The sequence below is a fragment of the Lethenteron reissneri genome, chromosome 20 (genome assembly GCF_015708825.2).
Source record: "Lethenteron reissneri isolate LAM-NWPU_2019-01 chromosome 20, ASM1570882v1, whole genome shotgun sequence".
NCBI classification, from domain to species: Eukaryota; Metazoa; Chordata; class Hyperoartia; order Petromyzontiformes; family Petromyzontidae; genus Lethenteron; species Lethenteron reissneri.
In genome coordinates, this window is record NC_083798.1 from 678,796 (window position 1) to 705,043 (window position 26,248).

Consider the following 26,248-nt stretch of genomic DNA (forward strand, 5'->3'; position numbering starts at 1 on the left):
TAGCTGCTACAGAGATGTCAATGTCACTTGTCTGTAGGTGCATGCTTGTAGCTGCTACAGAGATGTCAATGTCACTTGTCTGTAGGTGCATGCTTGTAGCTGCTACAGAGATGTCAATGTCACTTGTCTGTAGGTGCATGCTTGTCGCGTGGAACCGGTCAAGTATGACGTCCCAGAAATGTGTCATGAACACCATCTCTAAGGTGTCCAGTTTAGCACATAATCCAGCGGCCTCAATTCGAGTTTCTCTTTTCTCATTATCATCATTGCACACACCACTGAAGGCCTCTCTAATGATTATGTAATTTCTCCACAGTGCCTTGGTTGACTCTGCCCGGGCACTCCACTGAGTACTGGACAACGATTTTAATGTCAGTCTGACATCTGTCTTCCGAAAGACTTTCCCCCATCTTTGTGTGGATGAAGAGCAAAATGTGTACAGTGACTGCAGCATGTTGAAAAACTCGTCAGCCTCTGGGCTACTGTCGTCTAAGGTGTTAACACCAACTAAGTTAAGTGAATGTGCTGCGCAAGGCACATACTCTTATCAGAGGGTTTTTTGTTCCAGGTGGGCCTGTAGCCCTGTGTATTCTCCTGACATGTTGCTTGCATTGTCATGTGACTGACCTCTACAGTTTGAGAGGTCCAACCGAAGGCCCTCCACCATCAAAGTCTCGTAGTCTTTACTCTTTGGTTCTTTCTGTAAAGTCACGTAGTTAGAAATAAAATCAAACAAATCACGACGTTTCGATCGCAATGCAAGTGGTCGTCATCAGGCCTGATGACGACCGCTTGTGTTGCGATCGAAACGTCGTGATTTGTTTTATTTTATTTTATTTCTAACTCCGTGACATTACCGAAAGAACCAAAGAGTATGGATTCCTGCAGTCACGAAAGCTTCAAATCAAGAGTGTCTCGCCGTCTGCTAAACGTTTACCAGTGTGGCTCTCAATTGGCTGAATGCCCAAGAAGCACACCACCACATTCCCGCTGCTGTTAACAAACCGGAATATGAACGTCAATTGGTCCACATGTGACATGTCCTGGTGTGGAGTCAACAATTATTGAAAAATATTTGGCATCCCGAATCTCATCTGCTTTAGTTTGGAGAGTTTTCTGACCCATTAGCTCAATGAGTTCTTCACATATTGTCGACGACGAATAGGAAGGACACTGTGCCTCTTCCTTTTCCGCCAAACTTTTTAATATGTTCAGCTAAGAATGGGTCAAATTGTGATAGCAATTCTAGGATGCCAAGGAAATTACCGTTATGGGTTGACCCAAACCGTTCATCATCTCCCATAAACGCAAGTCCTCTTCCTCCCAAGAACTTGATCACTGCTACAACTCTTTTCAAGATGTCCCTCCAGTATTTACGTCCCCTGTAAAGTTGCTGCATGAGATCTGCATCTATAGCACTGCCCTTTGTCTGCTGGTGCAAGGCAAGCATGCGTGATCTGTGTTCTGCACTCTTTTCGTGTTCCCCCATTCTTTCAGAGTCCTTCCAGTCACTAAACCCCTGACTAAAGCCACCGAGCTTGCTGGAGAACAGTTTGCATGCAAAACAGTGCACACAGCATGTTGAGGGTGAATACAGTAGCCACTTTCTCGAAAACTTCTGCCCATTTGGCAATATACAGTTCAGAAGTTAATTGTTGAAACCTCTAGTTTTTCCACCAAGCACTCTATCTCGGACTGAAGCTGGATATTTTCCACTGCGGTTTTGGAAGGGGACTGCTACTCTTTCAATAAACACTAATTTAACAATGTCACTGGAAGTGCTTTGCCATAATGCAGGGTCAATGACCTCATAGCACCAGGAATGGCTTGGTTGCTGATTTGATTCTTGTGAACTGCCCAACTGCTCCTGAGGTGGAAATGATGGTTCTTGTATACCATCAGCTGTTGAGGGTTCGCCTTCAAAGGATGGCTCTGGGGGAGTGACAACATTACTGGAAACTGAACTCGTGCTAGTTCCTTCCTCACAGCTGACAATAGTGCTGCTGTCATCATTATTACTATCAGAGGGGTTTTGAAAGAAGTTGGCAATGAGTGGAACACTTTGAAGCAAAACTGCCTCTCTTGCCTCCTTTTCTTTTATGGCTTTCCTTTTGGAAGCACCACTATTCCAACGTTTGTGGTCCACATTTCAGAACTAGTATGCTATTTATATGAATATGTTTATATCATATCTCAATACTTATGAAAAAATAATTGAATTAACATATATTAATAATGACAACACCCTTCAAATACTATTGTTGGAAAATACAATCAAGTGGTAGTATTTTATAGTCTACTTGTACCTAAAGGCAGCTTTGAGTAGATAAAAGAAAAAATAGAAAAGCACAAAAAGAAAATAACCCTAACCCTTTATTAAGGCTGTTAGAAAATAGTCCTCAGGAGGGATTGTTTAAATAGCATTTTAAAAGGCTGTTGTTTTAGAAAAAGATTAAAAAAGTCTCTGAATATATTACTGTGGCGTACCAAGAAAGAAAACAGGCATCTGTCTGTGGCTTTTCCTACCAAGAAATGTCTTATATACCTGCCTGACACAGAGATAATGATGTTGCTTGAAATCTAAAAGATAACTTGCTTTTCATTGGCTGAACAACCAACAAAGGTTTCTAAGTCAGTGAAATGACTTGGTGGAGACTATGCACATAGGCCACACCCCATCGATAGGGAGGGGAAAAAAATACCTCGTAAGAGCTGTCGAAAATGTTTATGTCAACGTTAGCATTATCTACTTCCGTGGATCTAAAAACAAAATGTCTATGGAAAACATGAATGGGGTTTCCTTCATCTTTCAGTATGGATTGGGTCTCATATATGCGTTGGTGTATGAAAAAGTATAGCTTTTGCCATATTTATTTTACGTTTCACAAAACCGCGGTGTATTTTTAATAATTGATTTGTCAACGGCTGACTAAGCTCTCAACAAACGACGAGCCCTCGGTCTCACTATCTGGCTTTTTAGTGCAGCTAATTTGGTTGTAAAAGCAGCTAGCTGGCATAAATGGCAGCTAGCTATCTAATTTCTGTTTATAAGCTAAATCATGTGGGCAGCTAGCTAGGGAAAATGGGCAGCTAGCTAAAATAAAGGGATAGATAGTTACGGTAAGTCAAATAACTTGTTGGTGAATATTGTATCATGTCACAGCATATTGTAGCGTGCCAACCGGTGGCTCAGTTGTACAGCATCACTGTACTCTCCGAGAGGCTCTCGTTTTAAGCATGCACTGCATGAACCAGGTGTTACGCTCGATGTGTGCACCGTTGGGCCTGGGGGCCCTAGTGGTCAACTCACACTCTAAGCACCGAGGGGCCTTACATTGTAAGCACTGTGGGCCCAGGAGCCCTAGTGGTCAGATCACTTGTTAAGCGCGGAGGGGCCCAGGGACCCTCACACTGTAGGTGCCGACGGGCCCAGAGGCCCTAGTGGTCAGCTCACGCTTTAAGCCCCAGGGGCCTAGGGGCCCTAGTGGTCAGCTTACCCTTTAAACGCCAAGGGGCCTGGGGGCCATCACACTGTAAGCGCTGAGGGGTCTGGGGGGCCCTAGTGGTTAGCTCACGCTATAAGCACCCAGGGGCCGAGTGGTCAGCTTGCACTGTGCGCACTGAGGGCCCTGGCGTTCGACTTCCTTTGGAAGTCTTGGGCCACGCACCGCGTGCGGCCTGAGGCTTGGAGGCCCCCTGGCAGTCCGAGGCCCCGGGGCACGAGCCTCACTGGCCCGGTCCATAATCCAGCCTTGCCTTTCAGCGTGTGTGAGAAACACTAAGAAACGAACGCAGGAATAAATCTAGAGATATATCAGAATAAAACAAATCAAAGTGTGACACTGCGTCGGCACAAATAACAACAACATTAATTCGTTCATCAATAACACTGCCCTAAATAGGGGAACATGTTTTAAAATATATGCGTTTTAAAAAGTATTATAGATAACGTTTTTAGCAATGTCCTTCCTCATAGCAAAGCTCTCTGTTGATGGTCTGTAATTCTTCACCATCAGTTTTGTCTCCCTTTTTGAAATAAGATAATAACTGCAGTTCATTCCTGTGTATCCGTTCCAACGGCTGGTTCTGCGACTGAGATGATGTCCACAGTTATTTCATCTGGCGCAGGAGTTCTACCTTCGTCATTACTACACAGGGCAGTGGCTACTTTTTCCGAAGTTTTATTCTAAACATCATGCTCCTCATCTGAGAACTTAGCACTCACCAATGGAATAGTACTTCTCTTTTGCTTTAGCCATCAGGATTAGATTTCTCCATGGGTTTTATGATTATATTTCTCGCATGCAATGGTTGCATCTTCCTCTTAGGGTTACCATTTGTGACTTCCCAGTTACCAGTGACATTTATTTAGCTTTTATTTATTATAACAATCACTTTATGGTGTTCTCTGATATTTGTGCTCATTCCCTTCCTGATGGTTTTACAAAGTTTTGTACATTTTATCTTTTATTATGCACAGGCCTCAGTGTATCTGCTTTTTTTACTCAAGCCGAGATAAAGCGAATGCCAATAAGATCCGCACAAGCAAGTGGAGCAAGTGCTGATAGCGAGCACCTATGAAGGCCGGTTTGGCTCGAACCTTTGTGTCGGCAGTACTTATGATTTCACACTGCATCAGTTATTAATTTAAGGCCAAGTAGACCTAACGGTGGCCTAGGACCGGTTCACATGTTCCCCACTGATGTTGGCCACCGTGCACTAACCACTACTCTACAGCTCCCTACCAAGTGTGCCCGTAAGCACACACACGCATACACAATGTGCAGACACACATGTATATCGCATGTGCGCAATTTCCCTGAGATTGGACATCTAATCAGCAACTAGCAGCTGGTATGGGCGAAAGAGGCTACCCCACAGAGAAGGCAGGCCGGTTGGAGACTTCCCACAAAGCGGCCTCTGTGGGAGACGGGTGCTGAGGGGCAGCCCACAGAGGCCACCCTGGTTAGATGGGGATAGAGACACGAATACAATATTTTGTAACAAAATAAATACGTAGGATCATGAATCTCCTTCATATTTCTGTATATCCGCATAAAAAAACAGGTATTTGTTTACACTTCCCGTCAAACAACAAGGCCTTATGGGAGTGCAAAAACAATGTAGAAGTGTAGATGGTTAGGTACACAAACCCTTCCACGTTTAAACGTCGGACACGACATTGTCTCAAGATTGAAGAAAGATCATTTTACGTTGTCAGCGTTTACCTCATTAGGGAGGAGGGTCAAATTGGTTATTTGTAGAATATTTTAACTGATCATTTAAAATTCTTAATCATCAAGAGGCAACATAAAAGTGTGAGAAAATTACATAAATATTTCAAATAAAGGTCATCATTAAATAGCAACGTTGAGTCAACTGGTGAGAAACGCTGATTAAGAGAGATAATGTTGCTATTGTTATTTTCATGAAGGATCTGCAAAGTTTGTTTGCCAAAGGATGCGATTTTTTCCATGTAATCCGAACTGAGTAATTTTCAGGTATGTTTAGCATTGGGATGTCAGCTAAATACCAGTTAAATTGTAAGTGTTTTAGTTATGAGAGGAAACCAATGCAGATAACACGCAAATGAGAACAAAAGCATCCATCCCAGGTCCCCCTTGCTGTGGCACAGTGTCTTGTTCGTGATCACGTCCATGACCACGTGTGCGCTCAGCGTAGAGCAGCGGTGGGGAGACGTCGTGTCCACTGTGCCACCCTAACGCCCGAATATACATATTTAAATGCAACCCACTAGGAATATGTAGAGCCTAATCTTTCATATGGATTCGACTCGAGTTGCAATTGTACATGTATGTCCAAGCTGTAAGTTCAGCTGCTGGTCTTAAAGCACAGAGAATGCCCTCGGGCGAGGGCTCACAGTGGTCATGGGCGTGATCACGAACAAGACACCGCATCCCTTCTCCTTGTCGAGCAGCACGCCTCCTCAGTTCGCCCGCCTGTGTTTCCTCAAGCCGTGTTGTGCCTGCAGTTCCTGGCGGCCCTCAAGACTGACCACCCAAGTCCAGAATGAACACAGATCCTCGCCGTCGCCAGGCCTCTAGGCCTTGATACTAACACCGCGACAGAGATACCTCACCCCCACCCAACGTGCCGTGCACCATATGAACAACCCAAGTCCCAAATCAATGGTAAACAATGTTGCAACTCCTCAATGCCATTCATATATTGAATTCTTATCGTTGAGCTAATTACGGAGTGAAATAATGGGGCACAGATAGAGGAATCATAAGTGTGTTGACAAGGCTCTTCAGTAAGAGCACGTGTGTGTGTGTCCTTTTCCTGAAAAGATGCTCACGGACTCTCACATTAATCGATTGCAATGTATATGGTTAAAATTTTCAAATGTATATGGTTAAAATTTTCAAATGTATATGGTTAAAATTTTCAAATTGTGGCCCTCACGCTCGATTGAAATAATACATTCTGTTCATTGACTATATTTCCATGTACATTTGGAATCCTAAATTATTACTTTGGGTTTTTAATAGGTTAACTTCGTTTATTATTAGAGTGCATTTAATTACGTTAACATTATTTAAATTTCGTCTATTTGTGTTTTAATGATTCAGTCACCACATCATTGACTGCGCCTCTCACTCCGAGCGTATCGTGTAACTTTTGCGCAAAGCGTTATATTTTGGTTGCATATAGTATACTCCAGAACTTTAAATAGCCTTTTATTCCCATTTGCGTGTAACTTTTTTTCTCGTGCGTGTCTTGTCTGTATAATTGGCAACGTTTGTGGTGTATTAATATATATATAGTTATAATGTTCTATTTGTCTTTATCTGTTTATATCTTTGCGAGTATTTGTGAAGGTTTTTTGCGCTTGCAAGTTTGTGGTTGTTGTGTTCCCATTTTGACAAAAACTCAAACCAGTTAATTCGCTTCCAGAATCGTGCTCGTTGTTACTGGAAATGTATTTCGAGTCGTTTTCTTTCTCAAAATGCGATCTTTTTATAAGGAAGTTAGCTGTGTTTCATTTGGAGATTTCAGTGTTTTTCAGTGTTTTTCAGCCTACATCCATGCATTGAGTGGTTCACAGAATCTGTAGAACAGAGTGCATGATACTTCGTGAGATCTGGCTGCGTTCAGCAGGATTCGGCTTTGGTCGATTTATGGGGACTGGGGTGGTTGGTTTCATGAAGGAATGGGGAATAATTGTAAACAACACGCGGTTGTGTTCACAGTTCAGAAATAACCAAATAAATAATGCCGTTCTGTTCCACCCTGGCCTTTTTATTTTATTTCTGTTCCAGGGTCAAAACTTTAAATTACAATCCTTTTTTTTTCAAAGAATAATTGTAATGGAACAAAGGAACGTTCACAACATGGCATAAGTAAAATATATTGTCGTAATTTTGGTTAAGATGTTTAACATTAAAAACTGCAGATAATATATTAGTGTGGCATTTACTATAAAGGTACTCTACAGTGAACACATTTATTGAGAATTGGCTAAACATCTTAAAGTGTCTGAAATGAGACCCTCCTGATGAAACGTTGTACCAATTTCATGGATAAACAATTAGCAATTTTAGTATTCGGTACTTTGAGGCAGCAAATGACGTTTTCCGTCCCACAATCATAATGGAAATCGCGTTAAAGTCAAGGTGATTGTGCCCCATTCCGTGTAAACACGAAAGGGATTGCCCACAATACATCCCGATGCAAAATGAGCATGAATAATTATAGAACTTTGTCAATTATAGTCCTGTTAACTGCCTCCCTTCTCTATGTTTGCTAAACGTGGAGCCCTCTAAAATGAGTATCTGCACCAACATTCAGGCAAGCCTACCGACGATCCATTCTGGGTTTAACCAGACTCGCTTGTGTGAGGAGTTCACAAATCCTTGAAAAACCCAGACAGTCCTATCAGTGAGCTCCTCCGGCAAGCGAGGCTGCGTTGGCTGGGTCATGTAACCTGCATGTCCATCCACTGCATGCCAAAGCAGCTTCTGTTTAACCGGATAGATGGGGCTAAACGGGCACGGCAAGGGCGAGAGAAGAGTATTTGGCTGCTGTACATTTCTACATGATAAGCCACTTCGTTGAATTATCATTTGTGGGCAGGTCGCTTCTAAAAATAGCTATATAGCTCAGTGGGCCTTACTTGGTAATATAAAACGTTTATTTTTTAAATGGATGGATGTGTCTTCTTGGTTCATTCGGTAAAGTAACGTAGAATTGAAATAATAAAATAATAAAAATAAAACATAATAAAATAATTCTCACGACGTTTCGGCCACAACGCAAGTAGCCGTCCTCAGGTGGAGAACAGGTCTGTCGAGGTGACGGCTACTTGCGTTGTGGCCGAAACGTCGTGAGAATTATTTTTTTATGTTTTATTTTTATTATTTTATTTCAATTCAACGTGACTTTACCGAAAGAACCAATAAGATGAATCCCTGCAGTCACGAAAGCTTTAAATCGAAAAATGGATGGATGTGGTTCAATTTTTTTTACAGTTTATTGGACTTGTCAACTTCGGCCTCTGTGGAGGAGGTTCGTGAAGGACGCTGCTGGGAAGTCGCCCTCCAGCAACAACGGAGTGCAAAGTAGCGACGCTCACAACAACGAGCGATGTGCCAGGCGGATAAACGCAGAGAATTGGCACAGTGGGGAGCACATTTGGTGTATCCACCGCGGTGGCGAGATGTTAACTCTCTCGCCTTGTATGCAGGAGGTCGTGGGTTCGATGCCAACCTTGATGCCTGTATATTTGGAGTTTGCATGTTCTCCCAGTGGTCGTGTAGATTTTTCTCTGTGCCTCCGGTTTTTCCCTCCACTCTTTAGAAACATGCGTTTAGAGTATTGGCTGCGAAAAACTTCCACATTATAAGCCACTTTGTTGGCGTTATCATTTGTGGCCAGGTGGCTTCTAAAAAGATCTATAATAGCTCAGTGGGCTTTTCTTGGTAATTGTATTCCCTCCAATTATTTGGTGATACTGCGTTGCAAGTGGTGCACAACCACAACTAACAAACTCAAACACGTTAGTCATTCGCACTGCCTTACGAGGAAAATATATATTGAGCAATGGCCTTCTTCATTGCATATACATAGAGATGCCAGAGACGGCTCTATCAGAACAGAGATGCCAGAGAAAACCTCTGGGATATAAAGAAGCGCCATTGATCAAAACGTCACCTATTATATATTCTCTTTTTAAAGACAATGTTTTTTTCCCGGATGCGTTGCGTTCTGTATTTTTTCAACATAATTTGAAATCGACTCTTCGTTTTCTTGTGGGTCTATCAACTTAGAACGTAAACTCTGATTAAAGTCTTGAATACATCAGACAATAATCGTAATCCATTATTTTATATATAATAAATGCATCATTTAAAGGCAAATATGATTAGGGATGGTTAGTGCTGTGTACTGAACTAAAGTGACAGATTAAAAAGAAGCTTCACTGCCGTAGGAATGTGCCCCCTGCACCGCGAGTGGCTCGGGACTTTGCGCGCTTGGTATCGATACCGGCAGCTCGCGCCCAACGGAGATGCGGTTCAACCAGAGGCCCGAACCTCAGACTTGAAGCGGAACACACAAATCGTAATCAGTGGACCGACAAAGCTGGTCGCTATTGCATAAGAAGTGCACGCGAACAGAGCTCCTGTGATAATATAGTCCACAGTATCAGGTGATTCTGCAGTGTGCGTTACAGCATGTACAGCTAACACGATGCACATGCACTTGATCACACTACATAAATACTACGAATATCGCAAACAATTGGCATGAGAAACAATATTAACACGAGATAATAAGACCTACTTAAACTCAGCCTTGCATACCTTTCATGTTATCATCCTTTAGGTAATGACGAGGTTCCGCTACATCGCTGGAGAAGCCGAGTTAGTTCGCACGTCCACTGCGTCTTGAGTAAGAGCAGCTTTTAAGTCGCCTCTTACGACGACTTCATTGGAGTTTGTTTCGTCGACAAGGCTACGCTTCGGAACTTTCCAGTCAGGGTCTTGAATAAGTGAGTCAATTACCAAACCCAATGTTAAAAGTCATAAACACATCCAATCACCATGCTAATAAAAACAATGAACCACGTAGAATACTCCTCTAATAGTCATTCAGTTGTGTCGAATGTGACGCGAACACTGATTTTAATACAATACCCAAGACTGCTTAAATGATTAATGTGGCTCGCATGCAAAATGTACTGACAATGTCCCAGCTTGTCCCAGCTTGTCCCAGAATATCGATCCCGATTCCCCACGGGGTCGTGGGTAACCATCATCCTGCTGCTCGCCGCGCACTAAATTCTGCCTCAATTTCGGGACGTAAGGGCCACGGCACGGCCATTGTGAGCCCAAGAATGCAACTTCTAGATGCTTAATTTTCATGTCGCCACTCCTCGCCCCTGCCGAGCTCTCGTCATCGCGTTTCCCTGGGGGCTGTGGGCCGAGTGGTGGGGTTTTGGTGGGGTTTTTCCTGCGGCTTGTGGGAAGGGGAGGGCTATTGGGATGGAGTTAAGGGATTGGGGGGGGGGGGCAGCCTCGGCGCTTATCGGGACTCCGCACCGCAGCGCAGCCCAAGGCTTCCCGTCAGGAGGGATCAGCGCTGCTGGGGCTGCTGCCCGCCCGCAAGGCAGCAGCCGTCTGCGTCACCGCGGGGCTTGCGCTCGGCGCTCGGCTGCGCTCGACAGAACCGTCCAGTTCGGATGGCACGCGGACACACGAAGAGCCTCGTCGCGTTTTATAGCAGCGCTTGGCCATCATGGGATTGCCTTCGTGTCGATGTATCGACTCCACTCGCACATTATACAAAGTCGGAATGCGATCTTAATGTGTATTCATAATGTACACAATGATAATGTTGCTATTTGACTTCCTTTTCAAATGATCATAAAGACAGTACCAATTCCTTCTTACGACCCTGAGCCAGTGGCTGAAATCCTCATTGCTTGTCACGAGGACAACCGCCGTTTTACTTCCCCACAACGTGGTGCTAAATGTATCAACCCCGGAGGGATGATGGGCTGTGTATAAACCAGGAAATGAACTCGCAGCCTCCTCTTGCTCGCTCCCCCACTAATTTACCTGGCGATACAATATTTGCGTGGCGCGGTTTTACATTACTTGCTCTATATAAAAGATTCGCCATCAGTGTCGTACGAATGCAACCAAATTAATCCATTACAAACGATCGTGTCTTCATCATCTTTGGAAGCATTTTTTTTCATTAAAAATTTCTATACAATATTCACGATACAGTATACACGAAACGTCGTACTACTCAAATTTTAAATGATGTTGATTCGCTCTTCAACACACCGGTGGGCTAAAGAAGTGAATTATTTTGTCCTTTGTAAACGTGACACATTTTTTACTGTTTGGCCGTGTCGGGTGGTGGAGGGTTACGACACATTTATAAATTACGCGATCTAACCCAAAAACCTTTATTATTAATAATATTGGTCGCGAAAGCCTGCTACGTGTTAAACTAATTAATAAAAGAGTAATTACATTTCTAAATGAATTGATGAGCGCCTATAATCGCCAAATCGTCTGTGATTCCAGAAAACATTTAATGGACAATAGCTATTTATACATAATCAACGTTTTTGGACAATAGCTATTTATGTATGTTTTAATTATTATGTTTAGTAAATATCTTGTCAGGAAATTAAATGATAAAAGAATCCGTCGTGACATTTACGCGATGTCACGCAGCTGCGCCGTGGCGACCATGGGAGCCCCACGTCTACTCCGATAACCTTGAACTTTACCGTGTTATTGAAAACAGCTTTCTAAGATTAATTTCAATTGAAGAATGTTACGATTGCTTTTCTAAACGCCTTTCTCAAGTACATACTTTCTATTGAAATGCAACAAAAATGTTTCGCGTTTAAATTGTCCATTTGTATTGAGGTCATATGCTTATATTTGTTAAAATTTTAACACAATGAAGCCTTCTACCGATGGCTAATATGGGGAGTCGCTTTCTGTGTGACTGTGGTTTTGCATTATTTTGAAATGGCTTTCCAGAGTTTGGCCCATTGTCAGTTTTCAAATGGGATTCCCTCTCGTACGTATATATTCTGTATGGCATGGCCCTGCTCACTATAATAGCTGCTGTTATGCAGAAAATCCATGTATCTTAGCCGCTTGTCCAGGACGAGGTTCTATGAAATGTGTTGACCTACTCGATTTGGTCGAGAGAATAATGAACTTAAATGTCCACTTGTTTGAGAACTGGTCATTCACATCGATGGGCCAAGGTCCGCGAGTTCACAATGTGACCAGTGGCGAATCACTTAATACTTTCCCAGCTCCTGAAGTGGGAAAAATGATACATTTCATGCTGCCTTTATATATACAGTATATTTATATGAAATCGCTGATTAAGAGGTTAGTTCATGTTTGCTTGCAGTATTTTGCGGAGTAACTACGGGGATTTGTCCACTGACGCAAGACTCGAGTGGAGAAGACCTTCGCGGATTGCACAGCCGCACTTGCACTGCGACCAGGAACAGCTTGCAAACATGCAATCTAGTGTGGCCTGATTTGCACATGCTCTGTAATGAAGCTGATGAATCTTGCACTGCCTGCTTTAAGCACACTGCTGTGACGGCAGAGATAGAATGCACTGTGCACGGAGGAGGCGACAATTGTCGACGGCTGTGCAAATCAGCGTACGCTCCACGCGGCACAGCAATGGAACGATGGAGGAGGTGGGGAGGCCCCGTGTGGCTCCGGTTCACGGCTCCCGCGTGCGTCTGCGCTTGAGTTTGGAGCACGGCGCGGGTGACTCAGTCACGGCTCAGTCTCGCGTGACTCATCCGTGCTGCGCGAGTGGAAACGGCGCTTGTTACGAGCGCTCCGGCATACATAGGAAAAAGGAAAGGTTTCCAAAAGGTCAACTCCACATATGTGGGGGGCGGTGGTGCAGTAATTAGCACGTAGTGCTGTGATCCCAGACTACCGAGTTCGGTTCCCGACCGCTACTAACATCAGTGATGAGTGATAGCTGCCCCTCCACCAACACGCACTGACCAGCGTGGTGAAGTATGGTGAAACAACCCCCTTGGTCGACACGGCATGGAAAGGTCTTTATCCAGCAATGTATGAATCGAGGGCTGTACATATTTTAGTACATGCATTTACTCACTTAAATGGCAATGTACATTTACAGTCCCTTCTAGGAGAAATATACCTGAATATGTGGGCTTCTTTAGAGGAATACACATAGTCTGATTTCAACCACGGACAAACTGCTTCTCCACTTCACACAGGTTCAAGATTAATTTTGAGATCGACATCTCGAATTGTTTGTATTTATTCACGGCGTTTCCGGCCGTATCAACGCTTTTCTCTCCATTTAACGTGATTAATGTCGTTTAGCTGTTGCGTGCCTTTACGCTCTCCTCTCCCTCCTGGTCAGTATAATCCAGGTTGGGCATAGAGGTCATGGAGAGAGAAGCGTTCATACGGCGGGAAACGATCTTAATGATCTTAACGTGATTAATGTCGTCTGTTGAGATGATTAATGTTGATGTAATTCGGGTTCATTTTGTAATTATTGATTAGGGTATCAGTATCCCACTGGTCAAAATCTACAAATGCCCTTCTCCTCTAAACCTAAATCAATACGATGCTCAGAAACTGTAGTTTCTGGGTTACACCTCGCTGGCAAATACAGCCGCAGGATAATTACGAACAATGGCCTCCCTCGAGGCTTGGTACGACTACCGTCATGATTAAACATTATACACAAATGACCTGCCGTGTACATTCAGTATCTTTCAAGTTCATATGTACAGATCACATAGCCCTTGCAGCACATCGCATAAACCGTGAAAACATTAATAATACTCCAACATCTCATCTAATCTTATTGGAGGCATATTTCCATCACTGAGCCTGACCAAATCCCTCCAAAACCACCATCGGCGCTTTCCACCTGAACAATCATGCAGCAGATGCTCCCCTTGACGTGTCCTGTGGTAGCTCGGTGCGCTATGACCTCACTCCAAGATACGTGGGGGTTATCGTGGATAGAAGCCTGACCTTCAAACCCCACCTAAACAAATCTTTGAAAATACCAAATAAAAAATCACCACGCTACATTAAACTTGCAGAAACAACCTGGGACGCCTCCGCTGATGCGAACTGCAGCCCTCTCACGGATCTACTCAGTGGCAGGTATTGTCCTGCAGTCTGGTCCAGGAGCTCGTACACAAAACTCCAAGATTCATGGTTGAATAACGTCATGCATATCATAACGGAAAACAATGAAACGAACACCATTTCTCTGGCCATCTGTTCTGGTGAACGTTCTGCCACGAAATATCCAGAGACATCGCACAAACTGCAAGGGAGGTTACACGTTGTTTTGCCAACGACAACAAGCTACCCATCAAGCAACACTTCAACCATGTACCTCGGCATCGTCTCAAGTCGCGATTCCCCTTCTGGGATTGCGCTGTCACCATTCTGAGTTCTCACCCATATCCGGAAGAAAAAAAAACATTGGAGAACCAAGTGGCACACGGACGTCCAGACAACAAACACCCAATTCAAGACCCAACATCGCATCTACTGCTTTTGACATCCCTCCTCTAAGACACCGGTGGAACCATCAACCGCATCAGAACACAAAGAGGCCGATAAGCACACCTCCTTGATAAATGTGAAATTAAAGACAAACCAAAGTGCGACTGTGGCTATGACACCAAATACATATAAAATAGAGTCGGCCATTGTAGTCTGCGTAGGAATGGGAAGACCACACAGACCCTCTTCTGAAGCCCGTTTAGAGCTCGCAGACCTCGACATTGCCATTTAGCTCCTGAACATAGAGCAGCAGGAGCTGAAGGAGGGTTGTGATACGTGACTTCATCCAGTCTCAACTGCTGCCAGCGGCACGAGAATAATGTCTCTAGCCAGCCAGGTCACTCGTGCGTGTAGTGCGAGTTCATTCTGGCGAGCGAGAGGCAACCCTTCACCTCAGGTGACTTATCCATCGGGTTTGTCCGTCTTTTATTTTAGGTAAACCACCCTACCAGTTCCAAAACATACAATACGCAGCCTCTAATACCCACACACACCTATGTATAAGCCCGTTCCCGAACACGCTCGCTCTCAGATAGGCAACCGTAGCCACTGCTGGGCCGCAAGACTATCTTGCTCATCCTTCCAGATACGAGGACATGTCCCTTATCGGCCAAGGTACGAGCTCCCGAGTCCCACGGGAGCTCCTACTTTTCAGTCAGTTACCCCAATGATCACATTGAGCTGTACAACCTCCCGACATCAGAGACAGGGTCAGACAATCACAGCAACTTCTGAGATGGAGGAGGCCTCTGCTGCGACAGAGGCCGCCTCCTTGCGCTCCCCCGTTGCTGCAATGCCCTGGCTCGCCCTCGCTCGTCTCCCTGCTCCCCACCAAGCGACCACTGTAACCCCCACAGGGACTGCGAATATGCGACCCCGGGGTGTTATTTAATGGATACTATACTTTAAAATATGTATCTGACGACACAGCTTGTAATGACGCAGGGCTACCACTTACAGCTTCAAGCGTAGCTTTTCTCCCTGGTCAGCTTCTCTCCACTGCTGGCTGGATGTTGCGTAGAGCTGCGTGCGGCTGGGATCCTTCTGATTTAGCGTCTCCATGCATCTGAATCCATACAGCCCTGGCTGTTCTGCACCTGTTTGGAATTCCCCCTTCATGCACGGGTCCCCTGCTAATTACTCAAAGCCTGATCTTCACCCGCCTCCACTCAAACACGGCTCCGCCGCCTTCTACATGTTTCCGTCTCATTTAGACTTACATGGAGCTTACTCAATTTTAGCTCACATGTTTCTTGTACCACGTGACAGAGGGATATAATCGTTAATGTTTGCAAATCGCTCTGAATACATTTTAAAAGTTCACGTTTGCTCAGTCTTCCGGCAAACCTAACAATTGATGGTGCCACTTTATTCACTATTATTCCAAAAGTATACAACATAGAGAATACGGTCAACACTTTATGAAAGTCTTATTTTAGTTTCATAAAGTATATTTACCAATGAAAATCCCCTGTGAGATAAAAATAGGACCGCAATCTGTGTTTATATTGAAGCGTGACAAATGAACATTGCACTACCTTTCCAACTGATTTGCATCACTGTGAACGTTGCTTTCTTAAAACTGTGCCGCATGCAGTGTATGTGTACGTGTCACGTGTACAGAGGAGGAGCATTACATCGACTCGATATATTTAATTGAGGCTTTAGTTTGTGAACGTTGGGATGACTGTAAGGGGTCTCAACTCCTGATAGTCCGTGGGCCAGAGCTGAACCCGGTAACAACTACGGCGGCAAAATCTTAGCCACACATATTCTTTGGGTCTTTCGGTAAAGTCACGTAGAACAAACAAACATTTACAATTGTTTTTGTTCTACGTGTTCTACGTGACTTTACCGAAAGACCCAAAGAATATGAACTCCCCTAGTCACGAAAGCTTTAAGTGAAGACTTAGCCGTACACATGTATGGTGACCAATTAGAGTGAATCAAATGGGTTGTCACACAATCCACATAATTCACTGTTATTGGCCACATAAAGAAACTGGATCCCGTAAAGCTATGCCACCTCATGTGGTACCGCCAGGTGATTGATCTGCTCCGAGTTTATGGACTGTTCGCTTCGTCTCTCACCTCTCGTCGCTGGTGCCCATGATCTATTCTACCCACTTCCATGTTTTATTTTGCTTTACCAACAGCATTGGTGACCCCTCTTCTTTCCCTTACTTCACTACTTACCATGCCCCTTAGGCTTGCGCCTGGTAACAACAACACTAATACGAATATATCTTTACCGACGTAACCAAAGCCGAAAAGGTATTGAAGTCGAATTAGACTTTCACGTTTATTAATGAAATACATTTAATCTTAAACATGTTTGATAAAACAATTTACATAATTATAATTTCCACTCATTGACAGGTTAGCATGCGTGGTTTCACTCTGTACGGGTTAAAGTGAAACGTCAAGGCCACAAATCTTGTAGGAAATCCCACGAGAGCGAGAACGCAGCATCAGATGATACTCCGTGACATTTCAAATGTCAACTCTAATCAGCTACAAACGAATCGGCTGACTTACCACTGTGATTACCAAACAACAATGCGATGTTGGTTAAAATTGGAGGCTGCTGTTATATTTACGTACATTGTTAAAGTCTAGTTACATCATTGTAAATGTGACGATCAATGTGATTGTTGGTGGCGCTACACAGTCAGTGCTGCGACGAGAGCCGCGCACGCGAGATTCCGCACCCAGCTCTGCCCGGCGACGCCAGACGAGGCGGGCTCCCGGGACGCGCTGTTGGGCAGCACGGGAGGAGCGACGGGCGGCGAGGTCGAGGTCGGCGGCGCCTTGCATTCAAAGGGGGGGGTCTCGGTCGCGTTCCCGTGGGTGGACGCACAGTCCGGTAGGTCTCTCCACTTGACGTCCTTCACCGGTCGTGATGCAGAGTTATTGCAGCTGACCGTGCCTCCTGACGCGATTTTGCCGTTTAGCCACTCGCTGAGAGGGCCGATGTCGTTGCACGAGCAGTCCCACGGATTTTTGTAGACAATAAGCTCCTGCAGGTGGAGCAGCGCATCGAAGACACCCTGCCCCACGTGTGTCAGGTGGTTGTTCTGCAGGTACAGCTTCGAAAGGTTGCGCAGGTTCTGCAGCGCGGCGGCCGGGATGTAGCGCAGCTTGTTGTTATTGAGCCAAAGCACCTGGGTATTGTTGGGGAGGGGGCACGGGAACGTAACGAGACCACGGAAGCTGCAGTCGACGTTTCCTGGGCGAATAATGGAGCAGGCGCGTGGGGGTCTTGCAGCGGCAGAGGCGAGGAGGGAGAGCCACGCCACGAGGCTGCACGTCGCGAAGGGGTGCAGTCGAATCATGATCGCCAGCGACGCAGGCAGCAGCCGCCTCCCTGGATGTATCCTGCGAGAAGAGTGGAAGGGAGCTCATGGTGAGGTAATATGTGGGGATAGTGGGCAGAAGAAAGGAGGGAATCGCATGCCGAGCGACGCGTAAAACGAGACAGGAAGAATGACCGGAAGTGCCTGATTGGCATAAGAGAAGGGAACATGACGGAGAGAATAGAGACATTGATAGTGGGAAATAATAGACACATTGATGTTGGGAAATACAACCAAGAGATGGGGAGAGAGGAACAATATAGGTTGAAAGTAAGATAATTCATCAAGAGCAGAAATATGGAGGGGAGCTATTGTGAGTGTGCATGAAGACAGCGGAGATAGGGAAAGATGAATGATGGAGACAAGAGTGAGTAGACAATAGGTGGGCTGAGATGTTCTTGGATAACGGATGAAGAGACAGATCGCGTAAAGATCATGAGATATGGGAGACTGGGAGATTCTTTATCATTCCGTGACCCATCGCGCGAATGTGCGCGCCGCTTTATTTCAGGCGAGTCCTTCATCAATGAGAGGTTTGACCAAATACATTTAAAGGCACATTTTGCCTGTGGTAGGGAAGTGGAGTTTACAAGGAGAATCCCACATCCAAACATATTCGCGTATCTTGGCAGCCTAGCAGACCAGCAGGTTTGAGTTATGGATCACGTGTTGGACTTCACGTGAAAGCACAGAGATCCACAGAGAGACAAACAGAGACACAGAGATCCACAGAGAGACACAGCGATCCACAGAGAGACACAGAGATACAAACAGAGACACAGAGATCCACAGAGAGACACACAGAGACACCGAGATCCACAGAGAGACAGAGAGAGACACAGAGATCCACAGAGAGACACAGAGATCCACAGAGATACAAACAGAGACACACAGATCCACAGAGATACAAACAGAGACACATAGAGACACAGAGATCCACAGAGAGACAGAGATCCACATAGAGACAAACAGAGACACAGAGATCCACAGAGAGACAAACAGAGACACAGAGATCCACAGAGATACAAACAGAGACACAGAGATCCACAGAGAGACAAACATGAGGTGAAGGAAGATACCGGATGTGTGTATATCTCATTGTGTTTGTGTATGGGGTCCAGTGGAAAAGTAGTTAGCACGCTGTGCTACAAACTCGGCGACCCGAGTTCGAATCCCGCCCACGACCAATAATAGTTGAACATTTGAACCGGTCCCGAGTCTCCCCTAGGTTTACTCAGCCTTAAATTTGTACCTGGCGCGATGTGTAAACATCGCCACTGGGAAGACAAATACGGACGGGGGTGGTGCTGGCCACCCAACTCCCCTGTGTGCCGTGCCAGCCTTCATGAGTGCTCGCGAACAGCATTTGCCCCAAACAGTCTGTTAAGGCTATACGGGGGATCTTTGTCTTTGTGTGTCTCCACTAGACGTCAATAGCACAGCGCAGTTAAACTGACAGCCGCCCTGCTGCAAGCCACACACGAAACATCGACACTGCCCTGCACCTGGACTACATAACAGATATGTGCCTCGAAAAAGGGCAATTGCCTGAAAAGTCAACCATTATATATTGTTCCATTTGAGGCAGTGCTATGAACAAATGTGTTGAGTTGTTGTTACCTGTGTTTGTTGCACCGCTGCCAACGCAGTATCACCTAATAACCTATAACGACATGCACATTAAGTTTGGCCAAAATCATCTAACCGAGCTCAGTAAGAGGGAGCACGCTACATTTTCACACCACCACTGAATCTCAGATATGAACAAAGGTGGGGCGTGCAGTCTCCTGCTCTCAGAAGAACGGGAAGATGACACCAACGCTGAATTAAGGATAATTGTGCAGGTATAAAGTGGACTATGTATACATCTTGACTTAAAGCTTTCGTGACTGCAGGAATTGATATTCTTTGGGTCTTTCGGTAAAGTCACGTAGATGGGTTCAAAGAAAATAATCAAAAACTACGACGTTTCGATCGCAACACAAGCGGTCGTCATCAGGTAAAGGGGGTTAGCTTCTAAAGGCGAATTGTTGGGAAAGAACCATCTGAGGACCCAAACAAAACCATACATAGCAGGGGTCACCAATTTTTTTTCCAAAATCATGACCAAACACAAGATCCAGGTTCGATTTAACACTATGTAAAATTCGTGATCTGATCACATCTGTGAAGGATCTGATCCCTGACATGCAATATCCCGGCGTCTACAAACTAAGCTGTGTCTGCAGCAGTAGTTACATTGGGGAAACTAAGCGAAATGTCTCGGACCGTGTTCGTGAACATAAGGCAAATCTGAAACAAGGTCGGACCAATATCTCGGCCGTGGCTGATCATTGTTTTAATGCGGTGGGCTCACACGATATTGATTTCTCCAAGACGAAGGTACTCTGCAAACCTACTGGCTATCAACAAAGATTCGTTCATGAAGCCATCTATATATATAAAATCGTTCATGTCTGTCTGTCTGTGTGTGTGGACTTTGGCCCATACGCACTTTCATTGGACGGCGGTTGCCCCTGGCAACGGCTAGCCACGCCTTCGCCGCTTTCATTGGACCTGGCAACGGCTAGCCACGCCTTCGCCAAGGGCTGCAGTTTCATTGGACGGCGGTTGCCCCTGCCAACGGCTAGCCACGCCTTCGCCACTTTCATAAGCTCCGTATTTAATTAAATAATAGCCATTACACAGTATTGTTGGAGCGCTAGGGGGGGGGGAAGGAACGCCACCCGTACCCTGCCTCTTCCAAGCCGACAATTTTAGGCGAGGCCGCAGGCTTTGCACGCTACTAGGCCTCGACACCCACCACGCCACTCTGAGGTAAATTCATCAAAGTATTTCCTACTCTTCACTACACCCCCACCACAATGTGTGCTATTAATATTACTTTTAAACCCAACGCGCCAACAATCGATTACTTTAATGTTCACTGTACAAATACTCATTAAGCTGGGTGAGCGTACTGCCAGTCTATCATGTACACTGTAGCCTGCTTATTAAGCTCGGTGAGCGTACTGCCACTCTATCATGTACACTCTAGCCTGCTTATGAAGCTGAGTGCGTGTACTGGCAGTCTATAATGTGGACTCTTGCCTGGTTATTATAATCGATTCTTTATATGTTCTTTGTACAAACAGTCATTAAGCTGCTTCAGCGACCCCAGTTCGATTCCAACTCACGCCCACCACCGCTAACGATTATTTGAAACGGACCTGGCCCTCCCCTAGGTCCACTCAGCCTCAAAAGCGTAACTGCTGTCGTGTGTGAACATCGTCACTGGGGAGACAAAGGCGGCGGGGCATCGTGGATCCAAGTCCCGGGCGAAGCCGGGTCATGTGTATGTGTGTTTGTGTTTATGTGTATGTCTGTGTGTCTCTATGTATGTGTGTATGTATGTGTATGTATGTGTTTGTGTGTATGTGTGTGTGTATGTATGTGGGTTTTTTTTTATGTCTTTATGTGTATGTCTGCGTGTCTCTATGTATGTGTGTATGTACGTGTGTGCATGTGTTTGTGTGTATGTATGTGTGTGTCTATGTATGTGTGTGTCTACGCATCTATTTTGACCGCGTAGTTCGTGAAGCCTTCAATAGCTGTACCGGGGGAATTTCCGTTTGGTACAGATATAATGGGAGGCTGATCGACGCCCGGGTGCGATCAAGGGATGGCTCCCTATTGGTCAACCACGTTATGTATGCCGATGATTTGGTAATAGCTGCTCATTCAGAAGAGGAGTTGGAGGCGCTGCTGCTGGGACTGGAGCGTGCCACTAAGAGGTGGGGCCTTACCATCAGCCCCACCAAAACCAAGCACCTGCCTGGGTATTTTGTACCATCGGACACTCCACCCCCACAACTCCCAATTGGTGATGGGGCAGTTGTGGAGAGAGTGGAGAGTTTCCCATACCTGGGCAGTGTGCTTATGACCGGCTCCAGTCTATCAGCAGAGGTCTCACTCCGAATCAGTCGAGCGGCAATATCTTTTCATCGGTTGCGTAACGCTGTGTGGAAGCTACCTGGTCTGTCGCTCCGCACGAAGCTTCAGGTCTTCTCGGCCACGGTCATTCCCTCCCTTCTCTACGCTTGCGAGACGTGGACCCCCCTGGTGGAGCATCTTCGCCGGTTGGAAACATTTAGGCTGGCCTGCCTACGATCCATCCTGGGTTTAACCAGGCTGGATTGTGTGAGGAGCTCACAAATCCTTGAAAGATCTGGGCAAAGTCCCATCAGTGAGCTCCTCCGGCAGGCAAGGCTGCGTTGGCTGGGTCATGTAGCCCGCATGCCCAGCCACCGCATGCCTAAACAGCTTTTGTTCGGCCGGATCGAGGGGGCTAGACGGGCGCGGCACGGGCTGGAGAAGAGATGGAGTGATGTGGTACAGGAGGACGTGGAGCTGAGTGGACTTGCCGATGACTGGTACCAGCGGTGTCAAGATCGGCCTCAGTGGAGGAGGCTCGTGAAGGACGCTACTGGGCAGTTGGAGGCAGTCGCCCTCCAACAACAACGGAGGGCGGAGGAGCGACGCTCACAACAACGAGCGGAGCGCCGGGTGGCTAAAGCACAGCAAGTTGGCACAGTAGGGGGCACAGGTGGTGCATCAGCCAGTCATCTCGGTCATCTCGGTCAGTCGACCAGTGGCACCTGGGTCTGCCCCGTGACCTCCTGCCAGCGGGCTTTCGACACTTCACGTGGCCTCAAGGTGCACTTGGCCTGGCACAAGCATCGTGGTGACGTCACCGCCACTTAGTGGCGAATGGCGGTTGTTGTGTATGTGTGTGTATGTATGTGTGTTATGTGTCTGTCTGTGTCTGCATGTATGTGTGTGTGTATTGTGTATGTGTTTGTGTGCATGTATGTGTGTGTTTGTGTGTATGTGTATGTCTGTGTGTATGTGTTTGTGTGTATGTGTGTGTATTTATGTGTGTGTATGTGTTTGTATGTGTTTGTGTGTTTACGCTCGCATTACACAAATGTGTTGCTGGTCTAAGGCGTTCCTCGCACAGCATTGCCGCTTTATTATTTCAGTCGTTTACTGCCTTACGCACCCTGAAAGTCGTGTGTGTCTGCAGCAAGCGCGTGTATGTGTACCTATGGACGCGCGCGCGTGTGTTGTGTAGGGGGAACGGTAGTGTAGTGCTTAGCGTGCTGTCTGTGTCTGTGTGTGTGTGTGTCTGTCTGTGTCTGTCTGTGTGTGTCTGCGTGTGTCTGTGTGTGTGTCTGTGTGTGTGCGTGTGTGGTGTGTGGGGAGCGGTAGTGTAGTGCTTAGCGTGCTGTCTGTGTGTCTGTGTGTGTGTGTGTCTGTCTGTGTCTGTCTGTGTGTGTCTGCGTGTGTCTGTGCGTGTGTGGTGTGTGAGGAGCGGTGGGTGTAGTGCTTAACGCTACGCTGCGCTACCAACCCGGCGAACCCAGTTCCATTCCCGCTCACGGCCACCACCGGTGACGATTATTTGAACCTCCCCTAGGTCCACTCAGCCTCAAACGAGTAACTGGTGTGGCGTATTAACATCGGCACTTGGGAGACAAAGGCGGCTGGGCGTGGTAGATCCAAGTCCCGGGCGAAGCCGGGTCATGTGTATGTGTTTATGTGTATGTCTGTGTGTCTGTATGCATGTGTGTATGTATGTGTGTGTATGTGTTTGTGTGTATGTCTGTGTGTGTATGTATGTCGGTTTTGCCGCCGTGGTGGATCCAAGTCCCGGGCGAAGCCGGGTCATGTGTATGTGTTTATGTGTATGTCTGTGTGTCTGTATGCATGTGTGTATGTATGTGTGTGTTTGTGTGTCTGTGTGTGTATGTATGTCGGTTTTGCCGCCGTGGTGGATCCAAGTCCCGGGCGAAGCCGGGTCATGTGTATGTGTGTATGTGTTTATGTGTATGTCTGTGTGTCTGTATGCATGTGTGTATGTATGTGTGTGCATGTGTTTGTGTGTATGTATGTGTGTGTGTATGTATGTGGGTTTTTTTGTATGTGTTTATGTGTATGTCTGCGTGCCTGTATGTATGTGTGTATGTACGTCTGTGGATGTGTTTGTGTGTATGTATGTGTGTGTCTATGTATGTGTGTGTATGTGTTTCTGTGTTTGTATGTGTGTGTATGTATGTGTGTTATGTGTCTGTCTGTGTGTCTGCATGTATGTGTGTGTGTATTGTGTATGTGTTTGTGTGTGTTTGTGTGTTTACGCTCGCATTACACAAATGTATAATGCGGGTCTAAGGCGTTCCTTACACAGCATTGCCGCTTTATTATTTCAGTCGTTTACTGCCGTATGCACCCTGAAAGTCGTGTGTGTCTGCAGCAAGCGCGAGTATGTGTACCTATGGACGCGCGCGCGTGTGTTGTGTAGGGGGAACGGTAGTGTAGTGCTTAGCGTGCTGCCTGTGTCTGTGTGTGTGTGTCTGTGTGTGTGTGTCTGTGTGTGTGTCTGTGTGTGTGTCTGTGTGTGTGCGTGTGTGGTGTGTGGGGAGCGGTAGTGTAGTGGTTAGCGTGCTGTCTGTGTGTGTGTTTCTGTCTGTGTGTGTCTGCGTGTGTCTGTGTGTGTGTCTGTGTGTGTGTCTGTGCGTGTGTGGTGTGTGAGGAGCGGTGGGTGTAGTGCTTAACGCTACGCTGCGCTACCAACCCGGCAAACCCAGTTCGATTCCCGCTCACGGCCACCACCGGTGACGATTATTTGAACCTCCCCTAGGTCGACTCTGCCTCAAACGAGTAACTTAACTACTGTAGCGTATTAACATCGCCACTGGGGAGACAAAGGCGGCCGGCCGTGGTAGATACAAGTCCCGGGCGAAGCCGGGTAGTACAGCTAGTCCATATATATAGACACAGACACAATTTCAACCGAGTAGATGGTACAAACTGAGCAATCATTGGAAGGACGTTATTAACCAATTTAAGTCATAACTGGCTGTGATGGTCCCATCCTACCACCTTCCGATGTTAGTAGTTATTTTGGCTCTCTGATTTTACATTAACAGGTTAAATTTCTCACACTAACACAGCCACCTCGCACCCTGACCTCGAGGTAGCTGCTCTGCGATCCCTCATTAACATGCTAATCTCTCACATTAACATGCTAATCTCTCACATTAACATGCTAATCTCTCACATTAACACGCTAATCTTTCACATTAACACGCTAATCTCACATTAACACGCTAATCTCTCACATTAACATGCTAATCTCTCACATTAACATGCTAATCTCTCACATTAACATGCTAATCTCTCACATTAACATTGCCACCTTAGCACGCTCGCCGTGGAGACCGCTCAACGATCTTACATGAACATGATCATTTTTCTTCTTGGTTCTTTCGGTAAAGTCACGTAGAAGGGAAATAATAAAATAATAACAATGAAACATAATAAAATACAATTCTCACGACGTTTCGGCCACAACGCAAGCAGCCGTCACCTGAGGACGGCTGCTTGCGTTGTGGCCGAAACGTCGTGAGAATTGTATTTTATTATGTTTTATTTGTATTATTTTATTATTTCCCTTCTACGTGACTTTACCGAAAGAACCAAGAAGATGAATCCCTGCAGTCACGAAAGCTTTGATTGGTGTAAAACCCACCACCATCGCGGTCGCTGACTACCACTGACATTAACATTAGCTGCTGACATTTGGGCTATGCCCATTCAACCCTTTATAAACAGTTTACCTTTAGAAGCTAACTTCATTTTCCTGATGACGACCGCTTGTGTTGCGATTGAAACGTCGTAGTTTTTTTGTTATTTTCTTTGAATCTATCTACGTGACTTTACCGAAAGACCCAAAGGATATGGGCTAGGTATGCTAACTCAGCATTCAGGCGGCAGAGGTTTGCACGTCTGCATTACCATCTGAGACATTTCAGTTATTTATACTCAATTTCCTCTTTTGAACGATTGTGATGCGGTTTTTTTCCTTTGCTTACAATGTCCAAATCACACGGTAATCACAGACAGCAGTGTACTCACCTATCGAGTCAATGACAAAACACGCACGCGCTGAATCCTGAACACCGGCCCTGGGGCGCATGCAGGCAAAGTTCTGCTGCTGAGACGCACGGAGAGCTGCTTGCCCAGCACTGGCACCGTGCCCGCTGGAACCACCAAGACGCTTTCCCACTTCCGCCCAAGGACTGAGCCGGTTGATCCGGTGACTCAGTTTAGTTTCACCTCCTCCCTGATAAGCCACGGCCCCAAGAAACCAAAGGCCTTGCGGTGACTCCCGTGGGACAAGAACGCGTGCTTTGCGATAATACGGAATGCTGTGCAATGTTTGTATGTTGAACTGCTTTCGCACCGGACCGAGCC

General features: G+C 45.9%; 1 protein-coding gene across 1 annotated transcript; it reads right to left on the reverse strand.

Annotated features, from left to right (window-relative positions):
* Positions 1-16,572: 16,572 nt before the first annotated feature.
* On the reverse strand, positions 16,573-25,959 carry LOC133344457 (leucine-rich repeat transmembrane protein FLRT2-like). Its single transcript, XM_061554436.1, has 2 exons — positions 25,910-25,959; positions 16,573-17,975 (listed from the first exon to the last, which is right to left on the reverse strand). Exon 2 carries the CDS (start codon positions 17,930-17,932, stop codon positions 17,261-17,263), a length of 672 nt encoding a protein of 223 aa, XP_061410420.1. The 5' UTR covers positions 17,933-17,975; positions 25,910-25,959; the 3' UTR covers positions 16,573-17,260.
* Positions 25,960-26,248: the final 289 nt, after the last annotated feature.